The sequence below is a fragment of the Bubalus bubalis genome, chromosome 6 (assembly GCF_019923935.1).
Source record: "Bubalus bubalis isolate 160015118507 breed Murrah chromosome 6, NDDB_SH_1, whole genome shotgun sequence".
Taxonomy (NCBI): Eukaryota; Metazoa; Chordata; class Mammalia; order Artiodactyla; family Bovidae; genus Bubalus; species Bubalus bubalis.
The window spans coordinates 94,100,754-94,126,022 of NC_059162.1; the positions used below are offsets into that span (position 1 = coordinate 94,100,754).

Genomic DNA, 25,269 nt, shown 5'->3' on the forward strand with positions numbered 1-25,269 from the left:
CCTTTTAAAGATCATGTAAATTATTTTACAGAATATTTCTCCCAATCTGTATTTATGATGTTTCTTTTTAATTAGATTCAGGTTTTACATTTTCAGCAGGGATAGCACAGAAGTATGCTGTTTTTTTCCCTTATTGCATACCATTCAGTTCAGTTCAGTTGCTCAGTCATGTCCGACTCTTTCTGACCCCATGCACTGCAGCACGCCAGGCTTCCCTGTCCATCACCAACTCCCGGAGTTCACCCAAACTCATGTCCATTAAGTCAGTGATGCCATCCAACCATCTCATCCTCTGTTGTCCCCTTCTCCTCCCACTTTCAATCTTTCCCAGCATCAGGGTCTTTTCAAATGAGTCAGCTCTTCACATCAGGTGGCCAAAGTACTGGAGTTTCAGCTTCAACATCATTCCTTCCAATGAATACTCAGGACTGCTCTTTAGGATGGATTGGTTGGATCTCCTTGCTGTCCAAGGGACTCTCAAGAGTCTTCTCCAACACCACAGTTCAAAAGCAACAATTCTTTGGCACTCAGCTTTCTTTATAGTCCAACTCTCACATCCATACACGACTACTGGAAAACCATAGCCTTGACTAGACGGACCTTTGTTGGCAAAGTAATGTCTCTGCTTTTTAATATGCTGTCTAGGTTGGTCACAACTTTTCTTCCAAGGAGTAAGCGTCTTTTAGTTTCATGGCTGCATGAAAATCACTATCTGCAGTGATTTTGGAGCCCAAAAAATTAAAGTCTGCCACTGTTTCCTCATCTACTTGCTATGAAGTGATGGGACCAGATGCCATGATCTTAGTTTTCCGAATGTTGAGCTTTAAGCCAACTTTTTCACTCTCCTCTTTCACTTTCATCAAGAGGCTCTTTAGTTCTTCTTCACTTTCTGCCCTAAGGGTGGTATCATCTGCATATCTGAGGTTATTGATTATTTCTCCCTGTAATCTTGATTCCAGCTTGTACTTCATCTAGCCTAGCATTTCTCATGATGTACTCTGCATATAAGTTAAATAAGCTGGGTGACAATATACAGCCTTGATATACTCCTTTTCCTATTTGGAACCAGTCTGTTGTTCCACGTCCAGTTCTAACTGTTGCTTCCTGACGTGCATATAGGTTTCTCAAGAGGCAGGTCAGGTGGTCTGGTATTCCCATCTCTTTCAGAATTTTCCACAGTGTATTGTGATCCACACAGTCAAAGGCTTTGGCATAGTCAATACAGCAGAAATAGATGTTTTTCTGGAACTCTCTTGCTTTTTCCATGATCCAGCAGATGTTGGCAACTGGATCTCTGGTTCCTCTGCCTTTTCTAAAACCAGCCTGAACATCTGGAAGTTCACAGTTCATGTATTGTTGAAGCCTGGCTTGGAGAATTTTGAGCATTACTTTACTAGCATGTGAGATGAGTGCAATTGTGTGGTAGTTTGAGCATTTTTTGGCACTGCCTTTCTTTGGGATTGGAATGAAAACTGACCTTTTCCAGTCCTGTGGCCACTGCTGAGTTTTCCAAATTTGCTGGCATACTGAGTGCAGCACTTTCACATCATCTTTTAGGATTTGAAATAGCTCAACTGGGCTTCCATCACCTCCACTAGCTTTGTTCATAGTGATGCTTTCTAAGGTCCACTTGACTTCACATTCCAGGCTGTCTAGCTTTCAGTGATTGATTGCATCATCATGATTATCAGGGTCATGAAAATCTTTTTTGTACAGTTCAATTTGTTCATTACTGACGCTGTGTTCACGGATTAAATGGTACTTGCCAGGCTTTCTCTTTGTGAAATTGTTCTTTTCTCCTTAACTACTAAGAGTTTTGCAGGGAGTTACTTTGAGACCATGCAAATTTCCCATTCTTCATCAAATTTTCACCAAGTTAGCATGCATAGATGTTTCTTGGTTGATTATTATTGTTATGATCATCAAATGATTTTCTAATTCCATCATGAATGGAAGTCCAACGTTCATTATTGCAGAATGCCACTGAAACAAAGTTTTCTTTTCTCCCTATTTATTTCTTCATCAGTTCAGATGCATGCATTCCTATTCTATACAATGGACTATAATCATTCACCATCATTATTTATTTTGATTTTTTTCACATCGTCCTATTCTGCTCCTGTGGGGAGAATAAGAGCCTCTTCAAGCTAATCTCTGTGTTGTTTTGACAGGCCTTCATCATTCTCTGAATATTTCCTTATTTTTTGGCATACAAGATGTTTCAGATTCATCTTGTACCTTCCCTGCCCTAGAGCCTTGAAATCAGCCATTTCTCCAACAAGCCCTGGTTCCTTTCAGTGAAAAATTGCCTTTTAGTGGAGAGCAGCATTTAGAAACAAAGTTGGAGGTATTAGATATGCTCATTGCTTTTGGGATGTCACTGCTCCCAGGCCCTCTCAGAGAACATGGCTTGAAAATGTGTTATGCATATGTATACTCACATATGCATGTGTACATGAACATCTACCTCTATATTTACATCTATCAATTAAAAGTTGTCAGCTCACATGTGACACCCACAATTCTAGTCCAATACCACAGATTTCATTCTGATTCCTATCTTTTCATATATGTAACTCCCTTCTCACACAGTGAGGAAACTGACTCCCATTATCTTCAGTATATTTACTAATCTGATAAATCACTCCTGTATGTAACCAATCTCCATTACCACCACTGCCCTCTCTCCTCACCCTCCTTATTCTGCTAGGACTCTGACACATTGCACCCTCAGCCCACGTATTCACCCTCTTCATATGGCTCATGCTCTAACACTTCTCCTCAGGCAGCTCTTGCATACCTGGGTGCAGGTTTCTATCTTGATTAGCCCCACTTATGCAAATGGCTTTTAGACATAATTATTCAGAAAGGAAGGGAAGAAGACTGATGGAAAACCAGACACTTTCTTTTTTAAATTGAAGTATAATTGATTCACAAAGTTGTGTTAGTTTTAGGTTCACAGCAAAGTGATTCAGCTATATATGCATAGCTGAACTTGAGCAAACTCCGGGAGACAATGGAGGACAGGGAATTCTTTTGTGCTGCATTACAGAGTCGGACATGACTCTGTAGTTGTAGTTCACTCAGTTAGTGACTGAACAACAACAACACACACAAATATACATATACATATACATATATATATACACACACACACACACACACACACACCACTGAGCCACCAAGGAAGCCCTGTATATGTTAATCTTAATGTAATCTGAGGGCTACATTCAATGAGGTTGAAAGAGTTAGACATGACTCAGTGACAAAACCACCACCACCTCTCTTCTGAACCCCTAGGTCTCTTGAAACTTCAGTTTTCCTTCCTTTTTCCTGTATTGTTCATTTTTTAATTCAACAAGTATTTATTGAATATCCCCTATATGTCAGATGCTATTGTTGATGTTGGGTATATGGGGGGAGAAAAGACAAAGTACCAATTCTCCAATGGCCCTTATAAAATAGAGAACATACATAGACAATAAGCTAATGGGCAAATAATATAATTTCAGATAATAAGTGTGTGTGAAATAAATTCAGATAATGTGTGTGTGTGTGTGTGTGTATGTGTGGTGTAAGTCACTGAGTAGTGTCTGACTCTTTGTGACCCCATGGGCTGTAGCCCACCAGGCTCCTCTGTATGAAATTCTCCAGGCAAATATACTGGAGTGGGTAACCATTCCCTTCTCCAAGGGATCTTCCGGAACCAGGGGTCAAACCCAGGTCTCCTGCATTGCAGGCAGATTCTGACTGCCTGAGCCACCAGGGAAGCCTTTATTTTAGACAGAATGGTAAGAGAAGGCCTCTCTTAAGAGGTGACATTTGAGCTGACATACAATGGTGAGAAGGAAACAGTGATGCAAAACGTAAAGGAAGAACAGTCCAAGCAAAGGAACAGACATAATGATCCTAAGGCAAGAAAAACCCTTGTACTTTGGAAGACATTAAGAAAGCCAATATGAATGGAGCAGAGGGCAGAATGGTAGAGGAGACTGTAAACACAGAGGAAGAACAGAAATCATGTATGAGTCTTATAGGCTATGACAAACAGCTAGATTTTATTCAAAGTGATAAGTCACTGATAGGTCTTAAAAAGGGGAGTAATATGATCTCATTTCTGATTCATATATTTTAAGCGTCATTTTATATCTTCACATTTTCCCTTACAGGCTGAATCTCAAAATCTGTCTCTTTAGATCGGAAATGAGGATCCCTTACAAATCAGGAGTATTTGTAACAGATAAACTAGTGATAAATGGGCTTCCCAGTTGGCTCAGTGGGTAAAGAATCTACCTGCCATGCAAGAAATGTGGGTTCAGTCCCTGGGTCAGGAAGATCTTTCGGAGGAGGGCAAGGCAACCCATTCCAGTATTCTTGCCCGGAGAATCCTATGGGTAGAAGAGCCTGGCGGGCTACAGTCCATAGGGATGCAAAGAGTTGGACACATCTGAAATGTCTGAGCATGAGCGCACACAACTTGTGGTAAAGAATCCATCTGTCAATGCAGGAGATGCAAGAGACAAGGGTTTCATCCCTGGCATGGGAAGAGACCCTGGAGGAGAAAATGGCAACCCACTCTAGTATTCTTGCCTGGAAAATTCCATGCACAGAGAGCCTGGAAGCTACAGTCCATGGGATCACAGAGTCAGACATGACTGAAACACACACAGGAGCACGAGCAATTCACATATGTTTTAGAGTTACTCTTATTTTGAAGTTTGAACACCAAATTATTCCTAGAAGTATGCTTATAGTACAGGAGAAAACTATTTTTATAGTCACACAAATTCCTTGGTATGTTTTGCATATATTTAGTCTCACAACAGAAGATTCTACAAGAATATGCCTACTTCCTGACCTAGATACAAGGCTACCAAACGTGGAGTGGGCAGGACATTAATAACTAAAGCTCCAAAGGCATAATTGCCTAGAGTGTGGGCCCAGGACTTAACTGTAAATGGTTTTTTTACCTATTTCCTCTTTCTGTGCCTTTCCTCCCACATTTAGTAATGTCTTCATCCATCCCAGGTTTATGGTGATCTCAAGTTGGCCGTGGGGTGGTTCAAAGAGGGGGAAATCAGAACAAATCCATTCACAAAATGGTGCTTAAATTTCTCTCAAGGGTATTACTGGCAGTTAGGAGGAGTTGTAAAGACAATACTGCATCATTAATAGGGAAATTTTAGACACTAAAGTAAAAGAGATAACTCTGCACTCTTACTCGACTTAGAATCAACATTCTACATTTCCAATTTATCCTCTTGTAAGCTTCAAGAGAACAGGAAAACTTCTTGTTCATTACTATTCCCAGTGTTTGGTACATGTTAGAGCTCACTTTGTTGGCTAAATGAATAAATGAATGCCTAATTACAGACTGTTACTATATTTCAATAGTAATATAGTAATAGCCTGTTACTACACATATATAGTAATAGTCTGGTGACCTGCAAGATTCAAAGGTCTCTTTATAAAAGGAAAAACAGGTCACACTTTAGGGTATGGCCTTTGATTCTAGTCAGAAAATTCCAATTATTGTCTGAATTTGAAGCTTCCCTGTTATATATATATATTATATATATATATATATATATATATATATAAAATATATATATAGGGCAAGGAGTCCTTGGAGTAAATGAACCTGAAGAAAAGAACCAGATACAGTTTTTCGACATTTGTTGTCCTTGTTCAGTCACCTCTGACTCTTTGCAACTTCATGAACTGCAGCATGCCAGGCTTCCCTGTGAGAGTTGGACCATAAAGAAGGCTGAGTGCTAAAGAACTGATGCTTTAGAGTTGTGGTGCTGGAGAAGACTCTTGAGTCCCTTGGACAACAAGGAGATCACACCAGTCAATCCTAAAGGAAATCAACCCTGAATATTCATTGGAAGGATTGATGCTAAAGCTCCAATACTTTGGCTACCTGATGCAAAGAGCCTGCTTACTGGAAGATGCTGGGAAAGATTGAGGGCAGGAGGAGAAGGGGATGGCAGAGGATAAGATGGTCAGATAGCATCACCGACTCAATGGACATGAATTTGCACAAACTCCCAGGGATAAAGGACAGAGAAGCCTGGCATGCTGCAAGTCCACCCTGTCTCAAAAAGTTGCACAAGACTTAGTGACTGAACAACTACCGCCAAGAGGCAAACCCAGTTTTGGGAATCATTACTTGTAATGTGTTACTGCTTTGGAGAATTTAAAAAACACAGTACCTCGAAAGAGACATGTCACTTCAGGTATTTATTCAACAACAAATATCACTGACTATTTTACTACAATGTGCTGGGAAGCTGTGCTAGGAATTGGTAATAAAGGGAAAGGAAAACACTGCTTTGAAGGAGGGCAATCTAGTGGAGTTACTTACTATAAAAATGATAGGTTCTTGAAAATAAACTGGAAATTCGAGCACTATTTTTCAATTAATTTATCTCATCTGCTGCACTAGTTGTTTCATAATCTCCTACTCAAGTAGGATCTTTGCACTTCTCCTTCCAAACTTTTTATTAACCTGTGTTATCATCAGATCAGATCAGATCAGTCGCTCAGTCGTGTCCGACTCTTTGCGATCCCATGAATCGCAGCACACCGGGCCTCCCTGTCCATCACCATCTCCCGGAGTTCACTGAGACTCACGTCCATCGAGTCGGTGATGCCATCCAGCCATCTCATCCTCTGTCGTCCCCTTCTCCTCCGGCCCCCAATACCTCCCAGCATCAGAGTCTTTTCCAGTGAGTTAACTCTTCGCATGAGGTGGCCAAAGTACTGGACTTTCAGCTTTAGCATCAGTCCTTCCAAAGAACACCCAGGACTGATCTCCTTTAGAATGGACTGGTTGGATCTCCTTGCAGTCCAAGGGACTCTCAAGAGTCTTCTCCAACACCACAGCTTTCACTTAAAAAAAAAAAAAAAATCGATTTTATGTTTCTCCCCCTTTGAATTCAAGCTCCAAGAAGGCAAAGATTTTTGTTTTGTTTATGACTGTATTCCCTGTGCCTGGAGTTGCGGACACCTAGAAAAATTTAGAGACTTACAACAATCGTCAATAAATCTGCTTGCTTCAAGTGTTTTTCCATTCATTCATATTTATTCCTTTGGTGTGCTAGGAATCCATATCTCATAGTTAATAAAATATATTGTATGGCAGGCAGTTGCTTTTTATTTTCCAGTATGTCTGTTTCAATTACATTTTGCCTACCAAAAGCTGTTGAAAGCAGAAAAACCTTTGGGAAAAAGGACTTGAGGGTAGAAGCCTGACACGAGATGGCTGCTCAGTAAAAGTTGGCTAATTTAACAACTTTGACTGTGTGCATCACAATAAACTGTGGAAAATTCTGAAAGAGATGTGAATACCAGACCACCTGACTTGCCTCTTGAGAAACCTGTACACAGGTCAGGAAGCAACAGGTGGAACTGGACATGGAACAACAGACTGGCTCCAAATAGGAAAAGGAGTACGTCAAGGCTGTATATTGTCACCCTGCTTATTTAACTTATGAAACGGTGGGCTGGAGGAAGCACAAGCTGGAATCAAGATTGCCGGGAGAAATATCAATAACCTCAGATATGCAGATGACACCACCCTTATGGCAGAAAGGTAAGAATAACTAAAGAGCCTCTTGATGAAAGTGAGAGAGTGAAAAAGTTGGCTTAAAGCTCAACATTCAGAAAACGAAGATCATGGCATCCGGTCCCATCACTTCATGGGAAATAGATGGGGAAACAGTGGAAACAGTGGCTGGCTTTATTTTTCCAGGCTCTAAAATCACTGGAGACGGTGATTGCAGCCATGAAATTAAAAGACGCTTAGTCATTGGAAGGAAAGTTATGACCAACCTAGACAGCATGTCAAAAAACAGAGACATTACTTTGCCAGCAAAGGTCAAGGCTATAGTTTTTCCAATGGTCATGTATGACTGTGAGAGTTGGACTATAAAGAAAGCTGAGCACAGAAGAATTGATGCTTTTGAACTGTGGTGTTGGAGAAGACTCTTGAGAGTCCCTTGGACTGCAAGGAGATCCAACCAGTCCGTCCTAAAGGAAATCAGTCCTGAAAATACTCATTGGAAGGACTGATGTTGAAGCTGAAACTCCAATACTTTGACCACCTGATATGAAGAGCTGACTCATTTGAAAAGACCCTGATGCTGGGAAAGATTGAGGGCAGAAGGAGAAGGGGGCGACAGAGGATGAGATGGTTGGATGGCACCAGCAACTCGATGGACATGGGTTTGGGTGGACTCCGGGAGTTGGTGATGGACAGGGAGGCCTGGCGTGCTGCGGTTCATGGGGTCGCAGAGTCGGACACGACTGAGCGACTGAACTGAACTGAATTGAACGCTGTGAACTCTCGTTTGCGAGGGAGCTAAAAAATGTTTTCGCACAATAGAGTGAACACATCTACACCTGTCTTTTAAGCACTTTCTAGGCCTTGAGGGCGAGCAGCACTAATGTCTGGCAGGCTACAAAAAAAGAGACTCAAAATGACTATTTCTATCGTTCAGCTCAGCTCCAGATGCCGCTTCCATCCGGCGGCAGAAAAATACTTCCGGCGTTCTGCTTTTAACGTGCTGAGTCACTGCCAAAGTCTCCACCCCAGGTTTGAGAAGCAGGATGCACAAAATATGACGTAAATGGTGGGGGAAAGGCTGGGGGATTAATTTTCCCCACTCGCTTACCAGTTTTCGCCTCAGGGGAATATTTTCCTCTGAGCCACAGAGCCCACTCAGTTGCTACCTCAAACCACCTCCAAGCTTACGTCATAAACGCTGCGCAGCAGTCCTGCGCCCTTCTCCCGTCGGCCTCCGCGCCGCTCTCTCCGCCTCTTCTTCTTCGCCCCTCCTACCTCTGGTTTCGAAAAGCTCGCTGGGTGCTTTGAGAATCCGGCCCGGTCTCTGGCTCCTTTTTTTAATTCCCTGTTCCTATTGGTTGGTTACTTGCGCGTGACTGCTCTCTTGCCTTATGATTGGCTAGTATCAGTTGCGTCATCGACGGTCTGGAGGGTGGGGGGGATGAGGGAAGTTGGCTTGAGGGAGACCGGATTGGGGGAGGGGTTCAGGCCTGTCCACCTCAGCGGCTGCGGCAGCAACAGCGCCGGCCGCCACCGCCTCTGGAACGCGGAGGAGGAGCGGCTGGAGGAGTAGGAGGAGGAGGTGGACCCTAGGGAACGGCATGCCCAGCGTTCCGGCTTGGTAGTGAATGCTGAGGAGAGTCGCGGTTGCTGCAGTCTGTGCCACCGGGAGGAAGTTGTGTGAGGCCGGGCGGGAGCTCGCGGCGCTTTCGAGAATAGAAGCGCGGGGTCGGTGTGAAGACTCGGCGGCTGCCAGACGCTTTCCTACACTGACCATGCCTGGAAGGAACAAGGCGAAGTCCACCTGCAGCTGCCCTGACCTGCAGCCCAATGGACAAGATTTGGGCGAGAGCGGCCGGGTTGCCCGTCTGGGAGCCGATGAATCTGAGGAGGAGGGACGGAGGGGGCCTGTCAATAATGCCGGAGACCCTGAGATCATTAAGTCTCCCAGCGACCCCAAGCAATACCGGTAAGGGAGGAGGCGGGCCTCTCTGTTCCCGCTGTGGTCACTTCTTTTATCCTAATCTTCCGAAGGAGCATCAGGAGCACTATTTCCCACGCCAAAAACTTGCTTGGATGGAGGTGGCAAGGGCAGTTAGGGGCATCTATGTGGTGTCAGCTATAAGAGGGGGAGATCTTGGGTTCCACCAGGAATCAGGAAGTTAGAATGGGGAGGGTTTGTTCGAGTAGTTTTCACATTCTCTCAGGCAAGAATGGAGGTTTTTCTTTCCTTTTTTTTTTTTTAACTTCTTATTTTGTATTGGGGTATAGCGGATTAACAGTGTTGTAGTAGTTTCAAGTGAATAAACAAGGAATTCAGCCATACAAATGCATGTATTCGTTCTCCCCCAAAACGCTCACTTATCCAGGCTGCCACATAACGTTGAGCAGAGTTCCATGTGCTATCCAATATCTTGTTGGTTATCCATTTTAACTATAGCAGTGTGTACCTGACTTTCCCAAATTCCCTTTTTCCACCAGTCAGCCATAAATTCGTTCTCTAAGCCTATGAGTTTCAGGTTTTTTAAGTTCGTTTGTATTTTTTTTTTTTTTTTAAGATTCCGTATATAAGGGATATCATATGGTATTTCTCCTTCTCTGTCTGACTTCACTCAGTATGACACTCTCTGGGTCCATTATTTCACTCTTTTTAATGGTTGAGTAATATTCCATTGTGTGTGTGTACTACGTCTTTTATCCATTCCTCTGTCCATGGACTTTTAGGTTGCTTCTGTGTCTTGGCTGTTGTAAACGGTGTTGCAATGAACACCGAAAGTGCAAGTATCTTTTCAGACCATGTTTTTCTCTGGATATATGCCCAGGAGTGGGATTATAGGGTCATATGATAGCTCTGTTTTTACTTTTTTTCTTCCATCCTATTCAAGAATGGGGTTTTTGAGGAAGGCAGGCTGGATGGTCAGGGACACTTGGTATTATATTTAAGGAGAGGTTGAAGGACCTGGGGATTTTAATTCTGAAGAGGATACGTAAGGGGCATAGTGTCACTATCCACAACTACTTGCTGCTGCTGCTGCTAAGTCGCCTCAGTCGTGGCCGACTCTGTGCGACACCATAGACGGCTTGAGGTGCCTGTAATTGAAAGGGGTAAAACTAATGGCTGGAAGTTACTAGAGGATCATGTAGTTTCACTAAAAGAACTTAGGTATTAGAGTTGGCCTACGATGAGGTAACTTATTTCCATGGGTTGTTTCTCATTGCTAAGAATGGTTGGGTGCCCTCTTCTAAGAATGTATTAGAGAGATCTTGAGTCTCATTTGGGTGAGTCAGAGAAGACTTGTAAGATTTCTCCCAATCCTGAATTTTCCAATTTTTGGTTTATACATAATCCTCTAAACATCTGTAATAACAATCCCCACCTAAATATTTTCTTCACATGTAACTTATTCCATAGAATGCCATGACTATAATGTATTTTAAAGAGAGATTATATTGTCCAACTTTATTTTAAAGGTTGAGGAAACTGAGATCCAGAGAGTTTGCTTCTTGCTTAAAATTACACACCTAAATAATTATAAAGTTGATATGAACACCCTATCTGACACCAAATCCAATGCACCATTTACTGATTTTTATAAAGTTTTTATTCATATTGAGTTGGAAGCTTAAGCACTCTGATTTTTAATTTGTTTTATGCCCCTACAATGTTAGAGCCGGAAAGAACCTTAGAGATAATCTTTTTCACTCTCCATCACCCCCAATGTATAGGTGACTGAAGCTAAGGTAGAGAAAGAAGTGTTTTAGCCCTAAATTGAAGATAGGCCTAATTTCTTCATTCAGTCTAAGTCTAGAGATTAACAGAACACAGCTCTTTATACTGTTTTTCCCAGGCGATAGGTCTTTATGAATAGACCAGATTTTCCCTCCTTCTCATCAAAAATGTGGTTATATTAGAGCTAGTTGAAACTTTGAGAAAAGTTGTTTAGTTTTTGCCATCCAGATTAAATAATAGCTTCAGGTTTTGTTTTTTTGTTTTTTTTTTTTTCTATATAAACTTACATAATATCAGGTAATGTTTATAGAAAGTACTCTGTGTATCAGATATTGTTCTAATTGCTTTCAATATATTCATTTAATGACCTCATTTTTGGCAAATTCGTTTGAAAAATGCTAAAGTCTTACAGTGTGCTATGCATTGAGATATCTTTAAATCTTTTCCGAAAAGTGGTTGAATGTAACTTAATAAATGATATTTTATTCTGGGTCAGTCAGTCAGTTCAGTCGCTCAGTCGTGTGCGACTCTTTGCGACCCCATGAATCGCAGCACGTCAGGCCTCCCTGTCTATCACCAACTCCCCGAGTTCCCTGAGACTCACGTCCATCGAGTCAGTGATGCCATCCAGCCATCTCATCCTCTGTCGTCCCCTTCTCCTCCTGCCCCCAATCCCTCCTAGCATCAGTCTTTTCCAGTGAGTCAACTCCTCGCATGAGGTGGCCAAAGTACTGGAGTTTCAGCTTTAGCATCATTCCTTCCAAAGAAATCCCAGGGCTGATCTCCTTCAGAATGGACTGGTTGGATCTCCTTGCAGTCCAGGGGACTCTCAAGAGTCTTCTCCAATACCACAGTTCAAAAGCATCAATTCTTCGGCGTTCAGCCTTCTTCACAGTCCAACTCTCACATCCAAACATGAGCACAGGAAAAACCATAGCCTTGACTAGACGGACCTTGCAAAGTAACGTCTCTGCTTTTGAATATGCTATCTAGGTTGGTGATAACTTTCCTTCCAAGGAGTAAGCGTCTTTTAATTTCATGGCTGCAGTCACCATCTGTAGTGATTTTGGAGCCCAGAAAAATAAAGTCTGACACTGTTTCCACTGTTTCCCCATCTATTTCCCATGAAGTGGTGGGACCGGATGCCATGATCTTCTTTTTCTGAATGTTGAGCTTTAAGCCAACTTTTTCACTCTCACTTTCATCAAGAGGCTTTTTAGTTCCTCTTCACTTTCTGCCATAAGGGTGGTGTCATCTGCATATCTGAGGTTATTGATATTTCTCCCGGCAATCTTGATTCCAGCTTGTGTTTCTTCCAGTCCAGTGTTTCTCATGATGTACTCTGCATATAAGTTAAATAAGCAGGGTGACAATATATATATACAGCCTTGATGAACTCCTTTTCCTATTTGGAACCAGTCTGTTGTTCCATGTCGAGTTCTAACTGTTGCTTCCTGACCTGCATACAAATTTCTCAAGAGGCAGATCAGGTGGTCTGGTATTCCCATCTCTTTCACAATTTTCCACAGTTTATTGTGATCCACACAGTCAAAGGCTTTGGCATAGTCAATAAAGCAGAAATAGATGCTTTTTTGGAACGCTCTTGCTTTTTCCATGATCCAGCGGATGTTCGCAATTTGATCTCTGGTTCCTCTGCCTTTTCTAAAACCAGCTTGAACATCAGGAAGTTAACGGTTCACATAATAGCCTGTGGAATTGTACTTCTCTATGTAATTTGTTTTAAGCTTTTTTGAAATGTTAATCATACCTCCAGGACATCTCTTCTGCTTTTTTTTAAGTGATCTATATAAATGCTTGATAAGTGTTGATTTCCTTCTCTTCTGGAAGGATTAGGGACTTATTTTTTTTTCCTGTGAAGTAAGCACTGAGGTCTACCTAAGTGGTCCTCTAAGAAGTTGTAGGGGAAGAAGTGGGAAACATAAGGAAAGCCTTTAGTAGTAAAGGTTTGAAATAGTGTAGAGAATGATTTAGGTATACTTAAGAAATACTAAAGAGAGAAGTTATGAGTTCTTGAGCATGAAAATTGTGTAAGTAAAGCAGTATTTTAAGATTAAGCAGCTGCTGCTGCTAAGTTGCTTCAGTGGTGTCCGACCCTGTGCGGTCGACCCCATAGACAGCAGCCCACCAGGCTCCCCTGTCCCTGGGATTCTCTAGGCAAGAACACTGGAGTGGGTTGCCATTTCCTTCTCCATAAGATTAAGCTAGTAGTAGCAATGGCGCCCCACTCCAGTACTCTTGCCTGGAGAATCCCATGGACGGAGGAGCCTGGTGGGCTGCAGTCTATGGGGTCTCTAGGAGTCGGACACAACTGAGCGACTTCACTTTCACTTTTCACTTTCATGCATTGGAGAAGGAAATGGCAACGCACTCCAGTGTTCTTGCGTGGAGAATCCCAGGGATGGGGAGCCTGGTGGGCTGCCATCTATAGGTCGCACGGAGTCAGACACGACTGACGCAACTTAGCAGCAGCAGCAGCAGCTTAATCAGTGGTAGTTAAGATCCACAGGATGAGGCAAGACTGTTTTAAGAGGTAATTATAATTGTGTATTAACTGGTGTAGTGTTTCTCTAATTGATGTGTTCCCCTGTTCACTCTTTTTTGCTTTCCTCTTATTAACCCAGTGTTTGCTAGGCTAAAAGTTTAGAATCCAGAGTTCAAGTCTGTTTTGCTCACTCACAGCTCCTCAGATAGGATTTGTGGAATGTATAAATGCCCATATGCCAGACATTTTCATGGAACTCCTGGGAATAGTCTGCTAGAAACTTTTTAGATCAAATTTGTATCCTGGCCAATTTTTTAAAAAAAGAACTCAATTTTCAGAGGAAACAAGTATGAATAGGCAGGTGACAGAGAAAAAAAATGTGTTATACAAATAATAATAATATGAATAGTGATATTGTAGTATGTTTAATTCATATAAAAGCTTGTGGCAGTTGGCATATAATAAGCATTCAGATGTTAGCCATTATTCTTTTAATATGTTCACAATTATTAAATGATATTTACAGCACTTTAATAGCAAAAAGATTGGCAATAACTTTATAGTCCATTCTTTGGCTAAAAATTATTATACCATTCTACAGTGAAACAGTATATAGCTATAAGGATAGATGGTTTTATATATCAATATGGAGAAATGTCCCATGGTTTACTATTGAATGAAAAAAGCCAGTTGCAAACCAAATATATTGTACAATTCCATTTTTAGAAAGAAAAATACCCCAGAAAACAACACTTCCCATTATATATTTACCTAAAATATAATTTTATGTGTTTAGATATGCACAGAAATGATTAGAAATGATATTAAGCAAGCTCATTTCTAGAGAAAAGTAGAGATTTGACTTGAGTTGTTTACTTTTTAGTAATTAAAAAAGATTGATCAATAGACAAAGTATTATTTGTTTCTTCAAGGAAATTTAGATAAGAAAAAATTTTAATTTCCTACAGTTATTCCATCCAGCACTAACCACTGGCAGTGTTTTTTATAACCTTATTTCTTTTTTGCTATGCAGTTGTAATTTATAGTTTTAAAATGGTATAATACTATATTTAACAAATGTGTGAACATTTTCTTGTTGTGCTTTTCAATATGTTTTGTCTAGTTAGAAGTTCAAGGTATAGATACATCATAATTTAATCATTAGCATTTTATAGTCTAGATTGTCAGATTTTTTTTAACTTAGAAATCTGTTTATTCTCAACTGAATCCTTTGGTGTAGACTCAATCATAATGGATTTGATAGATATGTAGGATAACTTTTGGTGATCTGGCTTTTTTTCTGGGATATTCTTTAATCGGGAGAACTGGCAGACAAGAAGATGGTTTGTTCTGGGACTTCCACTCTGACATAGGTCTTATATTCATACTGGTTCCTAGAATGAAGTCAGTCATTAAGCCTATCCAACTCAAAGGAAACTGAGTAGATTATAATCCCTTTCTAGTGTGTGTGTATTTCTCTCTCTCTGTCTCTCTCTCTCTTTTTTTTTTTTGTGGCAGGGATGATGGGCTTAGTTATATGGTTGGACTGGAATTAATTTGCAGAAAGGTTGGAAATTGATTGCAGTTTGAAAAGTTCACCTGGTATACTAGAGATGTGTTTATAGAAGTTTTATATTTTCATTACCACCACCACCGATGATCTTTGTTCTCCTAATAATAACTGGTATTTGTTGGATTCTTACTAGGTACTAAAAACTTTATATAATATCTCATTTAATCTTTATAGTAACCCTATGCTAAAAATATGCTACTGAGCAAGTACTGAGCACTAACTAGACTATAAATGAATTGTATTCTCTCATTTGGTTCCTTCTAAGCAAAGCTGACTGTGGCTCAGATCATGAACTCCTTATTGCCAAATTCAGACTTAAATTGAAGAAAGTAGGGAAGACCACTAGACCATTCAGGTATGACCTAAATCAAATCCCTTACTTATACAGTGGAAGTGAGAAATAGATTTAAGGGACTGGATCTGATAGAGTGCCTGATGAACTATGGACAGAGGTTTGTGTCATCGTACAGGAGACAGGGATCAAGACCATCCCCATGGAAAAGAAATGCAAAAAAGCAAAATGGCTGTCTGAGGAGGCCTTATAAATAGCTGTGAAAAGAAGAGAAGCGAAAAGCAAAGGAGAAAAGGAAAGATATAAGCATCTGAATGCAGAGTTCCAAAGAATAGCAAGAAGAAATAAGAAAGCCTTCCTCAGCGATCAATGCAAAGAAATAGAGGAAAACAACAGAATGTGAAAGACTAGAGATCTCTTCAAGAAAATTAGAGATACCAAGGAAACATTTCATGCAAAGATGGGCTCAATAAAGGACAGAAATGGTATGGACCTAACAGAAACAGAAGATATTAAGAAGAGGTGGCAGGAATACACAGAAGAACTGTACAAAAAAGATCTTCACGACCCAGATAATCCCGATGGTGTGATCACTCACCTAGAGCCAGGCATCCTGGAATGTGAAGTCAAGTGGGCCTTAGGAGGCATCACTACGAACAAAGCTAGTGGAGGTGATGGCATTCCAGTTGAGCTATTTCAAATCCTGAAAGATGATGCTGTGAAAGTGCTGCACTCAGTATGCCAGCAAATTTGGAAAACTCAGCAGTGGCCACAGGACTAGAAAAGGTCAGTTTTCATTCCAATCCCAAAGAAAGGCAATGCCAAAGAATGCTCAAACTACCACACAATTGCACTCTTCTCACACGCTAGTAAAGTAATGCTCAAAATTCGCCAAGCCAGGCTTCAGCAGTACGTGAACCGTGAACTTCCTGATGTTCAATCTGGTTTTAGAAAAGGCAGAGGAACCAGAGATCAAATTGCCAACATCCGCTGGATCATGGAAAAAGCAAGAGCGTTCCAGAAAAGCATCTATTTCTGCTTTATTGACTATGCCAAAGCCTTTGATTGTGTGGATCACCATAAACTTTGGAAAATTCTGAAAGAGATGGGAATACCAGACCACCTGACCTGCCTCTTGAGAAATTTGTATGCAGGTCAGGAAGCAACAGTTAGAACTCGACATGGAACAACAGACTGGTTCCAAACAGGAAAAGTACGTCAAGGCTATATATTGTCACCCTGCTTATTTAACTTATATGCAGAGTTCATCGTGAGAAACTCTTGGGTTGGAAGAAGCATAAGCTGAAATCAAGATTGCCGGGAGAAATATCAATAACCTCAGATATGCAGATGACACCACCCTTATGGCACAAAGTGAAGAGGAACTAAAAAGCCTCTTGATGAAAGTGAAAGAGGAGAGTGAAAAAGACCTTCTTTAAGTCTTCTAATTCTTTTTCTTCTTTTGGTCATACTGCACGATTTGGGGGATCTTAGTTCCCCAACCAGAAATCTAACCTGAGTCTGACAGTGAAAGCACCAAGTCTTAACTACTGAACTTCTGGGGAAGTCCCTACTTCAATCTTTATAGTCAGTACAGGAACCATGAGAGGGTGAAACCAAATTGAGGTAGACAGGTTGAATAAGTTAAAGGGAGACAGGTTTTCTTAGACATCTTAGAAGAGCCTTACTCCTCCAAAGATTTATACACAGTCACACACACACACATAAATAGAGACTACATGGTTTAGTTGGGAGGTAATGACAAGTTATATATTACATGGTTATCTTCCCAAGTACCCTTTTTTGACCTGTAATGATTTAGCACTATCTAGGTCTAGAAATAGCAATTTAAGACTAGAACCTGAGTGGCTAATTATTTTATCTGTGTATATGAAAATGAGGTCTTCAAAGTTATATAGTATACTATGGTACAGCCAGGAGATAATTTATTTGCATGTTTTTCTCTATGTGGAAATTTGGATGATTTCCAACTTTTCTCTATCACAAATGTTGCTGCAGTGAACATTGTTACATATCTTTGTGCATGTGTGTGACTATTTCTGTAATGTAATCTAGAAATGTAATCACTGGGGTAAAAGGTATACAGAGTTCTCATTGTTAAGAAAATAGGTTTGCCATATACTACAAAAATACTGTACCCACTGAGATTCATAAGCAAGCATGTGAGAATACCGTTTGCATATATTTTTAAACTTATTTTTTTTTGTTTTTGTTTTATGCTCTTATTGATTTGAAGGAACTCTTATATCTTGTTACAGGCTTCCCTGGTGGCTCAGATGGTAAAGAATCTGCCTGCAATGCAGGAGACTTGGGTTCGATCCCTGGGTTGGAAAGATCCCCTGGAGAAGGGAATGGCAACTCACTCCAGTACTCTTGCCTGAGAAATCCCATGTACATAGGAGCCTGGTGGGCTACAGTGCATGGGGTCACAAAGGGTGTCTGACATGACTGAGGGACTGACACTTCTTTTGTATATTGTTATTCTCTTCTCTCAGTATACAGTTTTTTGTTAGATTTAGTTTATGATGTTTTGTTTTAGAAGAATTTTAAGTTAGAATATAGTGAAATCTCCCCCAAAACAATAATTTTGTATCTTATTTAGCATAAATTTTCTTCACCCCAATATTATAACAATATTTTCTCATAATTACTTTTAAGACTTTTTTTCTTTTGCTCTATAAGCTATTGAATTTATATGTGTTAGGTGTAAGGTAGAAATGGCTGTTTTATCTCCCTAAAGAATTACCTGTTGTTTCAAAATCATTTATTGAATCATAGTAAACAGTGTTACAATGATATTATAAACAGTGCTCTGTTTCTAGAACCTGTTTTCTTAAATTGATCTGTCGGTATTCTTGTTCTAGTATACTCTTTAATTTTAATTGCTTTAAAAGATTATATTTCATAATTAGTAAGGCAGTTCCCGTCATGTTTTCCCTTTTGAAAAAGTTCTTGGCGTATTTTTTTTTTTTTTTGGTCCATATGAATTTTAGAATCAGTATGCCAAGTTACCCAGGTAGTGCAGTGGTAAAAATCTGTATGCAATGCAGGAGGTACAAGAGATGCAGGTTCAATCCCTGGGTTGGGGAGATGCCCTGGAATAGGGAGTGGCAACCTGTTTCTGTATTCTTGTCTGGAAAATTCCATGGACAGAAGAGCCTGTGGGGGTCTATAGCCCATGGGACTGCAAAGAGTCAGACACAACAGAGCATAGCGCAGTCTCGACAGCTAGTTACACACACACACACACACACACACACAAATACAAACTTATTGGGATTTTAAAATTGAAATTGCCTTGAATTTATAGGCTAATTTGGGGGAATAATTATATCTTTGTAATACTTGGTGTTCCCATTCCAGCTGCATGGTATGACTAGTCAAGTCTGTTATCTTCTCATGTAAAGTTTTCTAGTTTTCTGTTGTTGGATGAGGAACAGATTGGCTTCTGGTGCCATGCTACTTGGGCTCAATCCCTGCTAAACTTAGGCAAATAAAAATCCTTTTTTTGTTTGCTTTAGTTTCCTCATCTGTAAATTGGGAATAATAACTCATTAGGGTTATTATGAAGATTAAATGGATTAAGATATATAAGTTAATACATAAAATGTGAGTGGTTATTGGATATACTATAGTTTCTTTTGCTTTTATGAATAGAATCTTTTACTTAAATCTCATTTTAATTGGTTAGCTTTGGTCTGTAGGAAATTTGTGATTTTTTTTTTATGGTTCTTGATTTTGGATGCTTTGCTGAACACTTTTTTTACTCATTTTTTAAAAATTCTTTTGCATTCTGTAGCTAATCATATACTTTTGCAGTGAATTGTTTTAGCTTTCAATATTTTGGCCTTATAGTTCTTTCTTGTTTATTTATATTGTGGATTTGTTTTCATTTGCTAGCACTTCTTATACAGTGTTGAATAAGTGATGATGAAGAGCATTTTGTCCATGACTGTCTTTAAATAGATTTGATGTTTGATTTATAGAAGTTAATTCTGTCTTGAATTTAACCCTTAGAAGTTAATTCAAGCTAAGGGTTGTATGTGTTTGTGTTTGTGTGTGTGTACTTAATTTGTTAAGGAGTGGGTTTTGGATTGTCATTAAATTATTTTTTATTATACAAACAATAAGTGTTTTATTATTACAAAAGATGGAAAAATATGTAGAAATTATAGTGTAAAGCATTAAAGTTCTTGTATCTTGTTCTAATTTTATTCTTTCTCCATATATATATATATATATATTACTATTACATTTGGTTTGTGTCCTTTTAGTTCTTTTGCTACACCTTTATGTACATTTAGGGCTTTTCCCGACTTCCTTGGTGGCTCAGATGGTAAAAGCGTCTGCCTACAATGTGGGACACCCGGGTTCAATCCCTGAATTGGGACGATCCCCTGGAGAAGGCAATGGCAACCTACTCCAGTACTCTTGCCTGGAAAATCCCATGGACAGAGAAGCCTACAGTCCATGGGATTGCAAAGAGTTGAACACGACTGAGTGACTTCACTTTCACTTTCATAGCTCAGTTGGTAAAGAATCCGCCTGCAATGCAGGAAACCCCGGTTTGATTCCTGGGTCGGGAAGATCCCCTGGAGAAAGGAAAGGCTACCCACTCTAGTATTCTTGGGCTTCCCTTGTGGTTCAGCTGGTGAAGATCTGCCTGCAGTGCGGGAGACGTGGGTTCGATCCCTGGGTTGGGAAGATCCCCTGGAGAAGGGAAAGGCTACCCACTCCAGTATTCTGGCCTGGAGAATTCCATGGACTGTATAGTCCATGGGGTTGCAAAGAGTTGGACATGACGGAGTGACTTTCACTCACTTCACTTATGTACATTTAATGTATATTTGTGTACATTTTTGTGTATGTGTGTACACATAGTTTTATTTATTTTATAGAACTACCTGATATTCTGTTTCACTTAGCACATTAAATACCTATTATATATCAGGCCCCCTTTGGGCATTGGCATTCTTCTGCTCATTCAGCAAATGTTTCTTAAATGTTTCCTAAGTGCCAGGCAGTGACTTAGGTGCTGGAAATATAGCTATGAAGAAAAAGAAAAGCCTGTCCTCAGAGCTAACTTTTTAAAGGTGCAGACAGAAAATTAAAAAATGAAACAAAACCAAAACCAGAAAAAAGGATGATAAATGATACGAAAAAAAGTTAAAACAGGATAAAAGAGGATAGGGATTGTTGTTCAGTCGCTAAGTCCTGTATGACTCTTTTTGACCCCATGAACTGCAGCTCGCCAGGCTTCCCTGTCCTTCACTATCTCCCTGAGTTTGCTCTGATTCATGTCCATTGTGTTGATGATGCCATTTAACCATCTCATTCACTCTCGCCCCCTTCTCTTACCTTGGATCTTTTCCAGCATTAGGATCTTTTCCAGTGAGTCAGCTCTTTGTATTAGGTGGCCAAAGTATTGAGCTTCAACTTCAGCATCAGTCCTTCCAATGACTATTCAGGGTTGATTGCCTTTAGGATGGACTGATTTGATCTTACAATCCAAGGGACTCTTAAGAGTCTTCTCTAACACCACAGTTTGAAAGCATCAATTTTTTGGCACTCAGACTTGTGGTCCACCTCTTGTATCCGTATATGGCTACTGGAAAAATCATCGTTTTGACTATGCAGACCTTTTTCAGCAAAGTGATTTCTCTGCCTTTTAATACGCTAAGTTTGTCATTGCTTTTCTTTCAAGGAGCAAGTTTCTTTTAATTTCGTAGTTGCAGTCACCATCCACAGTGATTTTGGAGTACAAGAAAATAAAATCTGTCACTGTTTCCACTTTTCCCACATCTGTTTGCTGTGAAGTGACGGGACTGGATGCCATGACCTTCGTTTTTTGAATGTTGAGCTTTAAGCCAGCTTTTTCACTCTTCTCTTTCACCCTCATCGAGAGGCTCTGTAGTTCCTCTTTGCTTTCTGCTGTCAGAGTGGTGTCATCTGAATATCTGAGGTTGTTGATATTTCTCCCAGCAATCTTAATTCCAGCTTGTGAGTCATCCAACCCAGCATTTTGCATGGTATATTCTGCATATAAGTTAAGTAAACAAAGTGATAATATACAGCCTTGTTGTACTCCTTTCCCAGTTTTGAACTAGTCTGTTGTTCACATGTAAGGTTCTAACTATTGCTTTTTGTCCTGCATCCAGATTTCTCAAGAGACAGGCAAAGTGATCTGGTATTCCATTTTCCAGTTTGTTATGATCCACACAGTCAAAGGCTTTAGTGTAGACAGTGAAGCAGATGTTTTCCTGGAATTCCCTTGCTTTTTCTATGATCCAGTGAATGTTGGCAGTTTGATCTCTGGTTCCTCTGCCCCTTCTAAATCCAGCTTGTACATCTGGAAGTTCTTGGTTCACATACTGTTGAAACCTAGCTTGAAGGATTTTGAGCATCACCTTGCTAGCATGTGAAATGCGTGCAATGGTGCGATAGTTTGAACATTCTTTGGCATTGCCTTTCTTTGGGATTGGAATGAAAACTGACCTTTTCCAGTCCTGTGGCCACTGCTGAGTTTTCCACATTTGCTGGCATATTGAGTTCAGCTCTTTAACAGCATCATCTTTCAGGATTTGAAATAGCTCAACTGGAATTCCATCACTTCCACTAGCTTTGTTTGTAGTGATGCTTCCTAAGTCCCACTTGACTTTGCACTCCAGGTTGTCTGGCTCTAGGTAAGTGATCACACCATTGTGGTTATCTGGGTCATGAAGATCTTTTTTCTATAGTTCTTCTGTGTATTCTTGCCACCTCCTCTTAATCTCTCCTGCTTCTGTTAGGTCCATACCTTTCTATTTTTATTGTGCCCATCTTTGCATGAAATATTCCCTTGGTATCTCTGATCTTCTTGAAGAGATAGATCTCTAATCTTTCCCATTCTGTTGTTTTCCTCTGTTTCTTTGCATTGATCACTGAGGAAGACTTTATCTCTTCTTGTTATTCTTTGGAACTCTGCATTCAGATGTTTTTTTTTTTTTTTCCTCCTTTGTCTTTAGGTTATCTTCTTTTCTCAGCTATTTGTAAGGCCTCCTCAGACAACCATTTTGCCTTTTTGCATTTCTGTTTCTTGGGGATGGTGTTCATCACTGCCTCCTGTACAATGCCACGAACCTCCATCCATAGTTCTTCAGGCCCTCTATCAGATCTAATCCCTTGAATCTATTTGTCACTTCCACTGTATAATCATAAGGGATTTGATTTAAGTCATACCTGAATGGTCTAGTGGTTTTCCCTACTTTCTTCAATTTAAGTCTGAATCTGGCAATAAGGAGTTCATGATCTGAGCCGCAGTCAGCTCCTGGTCTTGTTTTTGCTGACTGTATAGAGCTTCTCCATCTTTGGCTGCAAAGAATATAATCAATCTGATTTCGGTATTGACCATCTGGTGATGTCCATGTGTAGAGTCTTCTCTTGTGTTGTTGGAAGAGGGTGTTCTCTTGGCAAACTCGGATAGCCTTTGTCCTGCTTCATTTTGTGCCCCAAGGTCAAATTTGCCTGTTATTCCAGGTATCTCTTGACTTCCTACTTTTGCATTCCAGTCCCCTATGATGAAAAGGACATTGCTTTGGGGTGTTAATTCTAGAAGATCTTGTAGGTCTTCATAGAATTGTTCAGCTTCAGCTTCTTCAGCATTACTGCTTGGGACATAGATTTGGATTACTGTGATATTGAATGGTTTGCCTTGGAAACGAACAGAGATCATTCTGTCATTTTTGAGATTGCACCCAAATACTGCATTTTGGACTCTTTGTTGACATGAGGGCTACTCCATTTCTTCTAAGAGATTCTTGCCCACAGTAGTAGATATAATGGTCATCTGAATTAAACTCACCCATTCCAGTCCATTTTAGTTCACTGATTCCTAAAATGTCGATGTTCACTCTTGCCATCTCCTGTTTGACCACTTCCAATTTATCTTGATTCACGGACCTAACATTCCAGGTTCCTATGCAATATTGCTCTTTACAGCATTGAACTTGACTTCCGTCACCAGTCACATCCGCAACTGGGCGTTGTTTTCACTTTCGCTGCGTCTTGTCTTTCTTTCTGGAGTTATTTCTCCACTGTTCTCCAGTAGCATATTGGGCACCTACCAACCTGGGGAGTTTATCTTTCAGTGTCATAGTATAATGAAGAGCTGACTTGAATGTTTTGTGATTTTTTTTTTTTTTCATTTTTTATTTTTTAGGTACATCAAATTACGAAATGGCTTGCAGGCACTTTTGATTTCAGACCTAAGTAATATGGAAGGTAAAATGGGTGATGCAACAGATGATGAAGAGGAAGAAGAGGAGGAAGAAGAAGATGACGATGACGACGACGACGACGACGACGATGATGAAGATTCTGGAGCAGAAATAGAAGATGATGATGAAGAAGGTTTTGATGATGAAGATGAGTTTGAAGATGATGATGATGAACATGATGATGATCTTGACGCTGAGGATAATGAGTTGGAAGAATTAGAAGAGAGGGCAGAAGCTAGAAAGAAAACCACTGAAAAACAGGTGTGAGTCATGTCTGTTACATCTTTTTCTAATTTGGGAATTCTTTGTGATAAGTTCCAAACTTATGTTTTGTCTCTTACTGGCAAATAGGAAGTATATATCTGTTGATCTTCAGTAAGAGAATATTTATTCTATGTAAAGATTACATTTAAAAAAATATTTTCCTCTAGGGACTTCCTTGGTGCTTCAGTGGTTAGCAGTGGTTAAGACTCTGTTTCAAATGCTGGGAGCCTGGGTTTGATCCCTGGTCAGGGAATTAAGATCCCTCATGCTAGAATGTGTGGCCAAAAAATTTAGGGGAAAAAAGCTTCTTTTTGCTGTATTGTAAAAGGGACAATTGCTCATTATAGAAGCTAATGGAAAATAAAAACAAAAATATACAAGTTGCCCATAACCGTAACTCTCAGAGATAATCACTGGAAGTATTTGACGACATGTTTTAAAAACAAATGCCTGGAGCTGTGAAACTGCAAAGTTCTTAGCCTGGGATAGAGGAATAAGAGAATGCATTATCCTTGGAGAGACTGGAAAAAGCATAAGAGAAGAACAAGTGTAGTGTAGAATTCTTACATAGGCCTGTGTTTCTGAGAATCCTCATGGGTAATTTCTATGTAAGTAACTGAATGTGATTTGTATTTTTATGGGGAAGTTTCAGTGGTCAAATAATTAATAAGTAATTTGGAAGAATTGAAATAGAAATGGGGAGTTGAGCTTAGTTAGTGAAACATATTAATAACAGTAGGTGAATAGATAAGTACTGGTTGATAGAAATAATGTTCCTCTCTGGATATTTTTTGAAGAATGCTTCCATTTTGAAGTAGAAAATACCTATATTGGAGTATAATATTCTGGAGCCATTATAGTGGAATTGACCAGCAAATGTTTGTTAAAGCTAGTATCTTAAATATTGGTAATATATTCAACATGGTACCATTCTAAAAAAAAATGAATTAAAGTTCAGATTATTAACACTAAAATCTAAAAGATCACATGTATAACACTATAAAATCAGCCCTCAAAATGTGACAGTTTGAAATGTAAGTAGTAGATATGTCTTAGATAAA

The 25,269-nt window shown here is 39.9% G+C and overlaps 1 protein-coding gene across 4 annotated transcripts in view; it reads left to right on the forward strand.

Moving 5' to 3' along the window:
* The first annotated feature begins 9,048 nt into the window (after positions 1–9,048).
* The window catches only part of NRDC (nardilysin convertase), a 95,819-nt gene continuing 79,598 nt past the window's right edge, over positions 9,049–25,269 (forward strand). For all 4 annotated transcript variants that reach the window (XM_006043743.4, XM_044945024.2, XM_006043744.4 and 1 more), the window contains exons 1-2: positions 9,049–9,539; positions 23,887–24,205. In XM_006043743.4, coding sequence (XP_006043805.2) covers positions 9,199–9,539; positions 23,887–24,205 — 660 coding nt within the window. In that variant the 5' untranslated portion in view covers positions 9,049–9,198. The remainder of the gene's footprint in view (positions 9,540–23,886; positions 24,206–25,269) is intronic.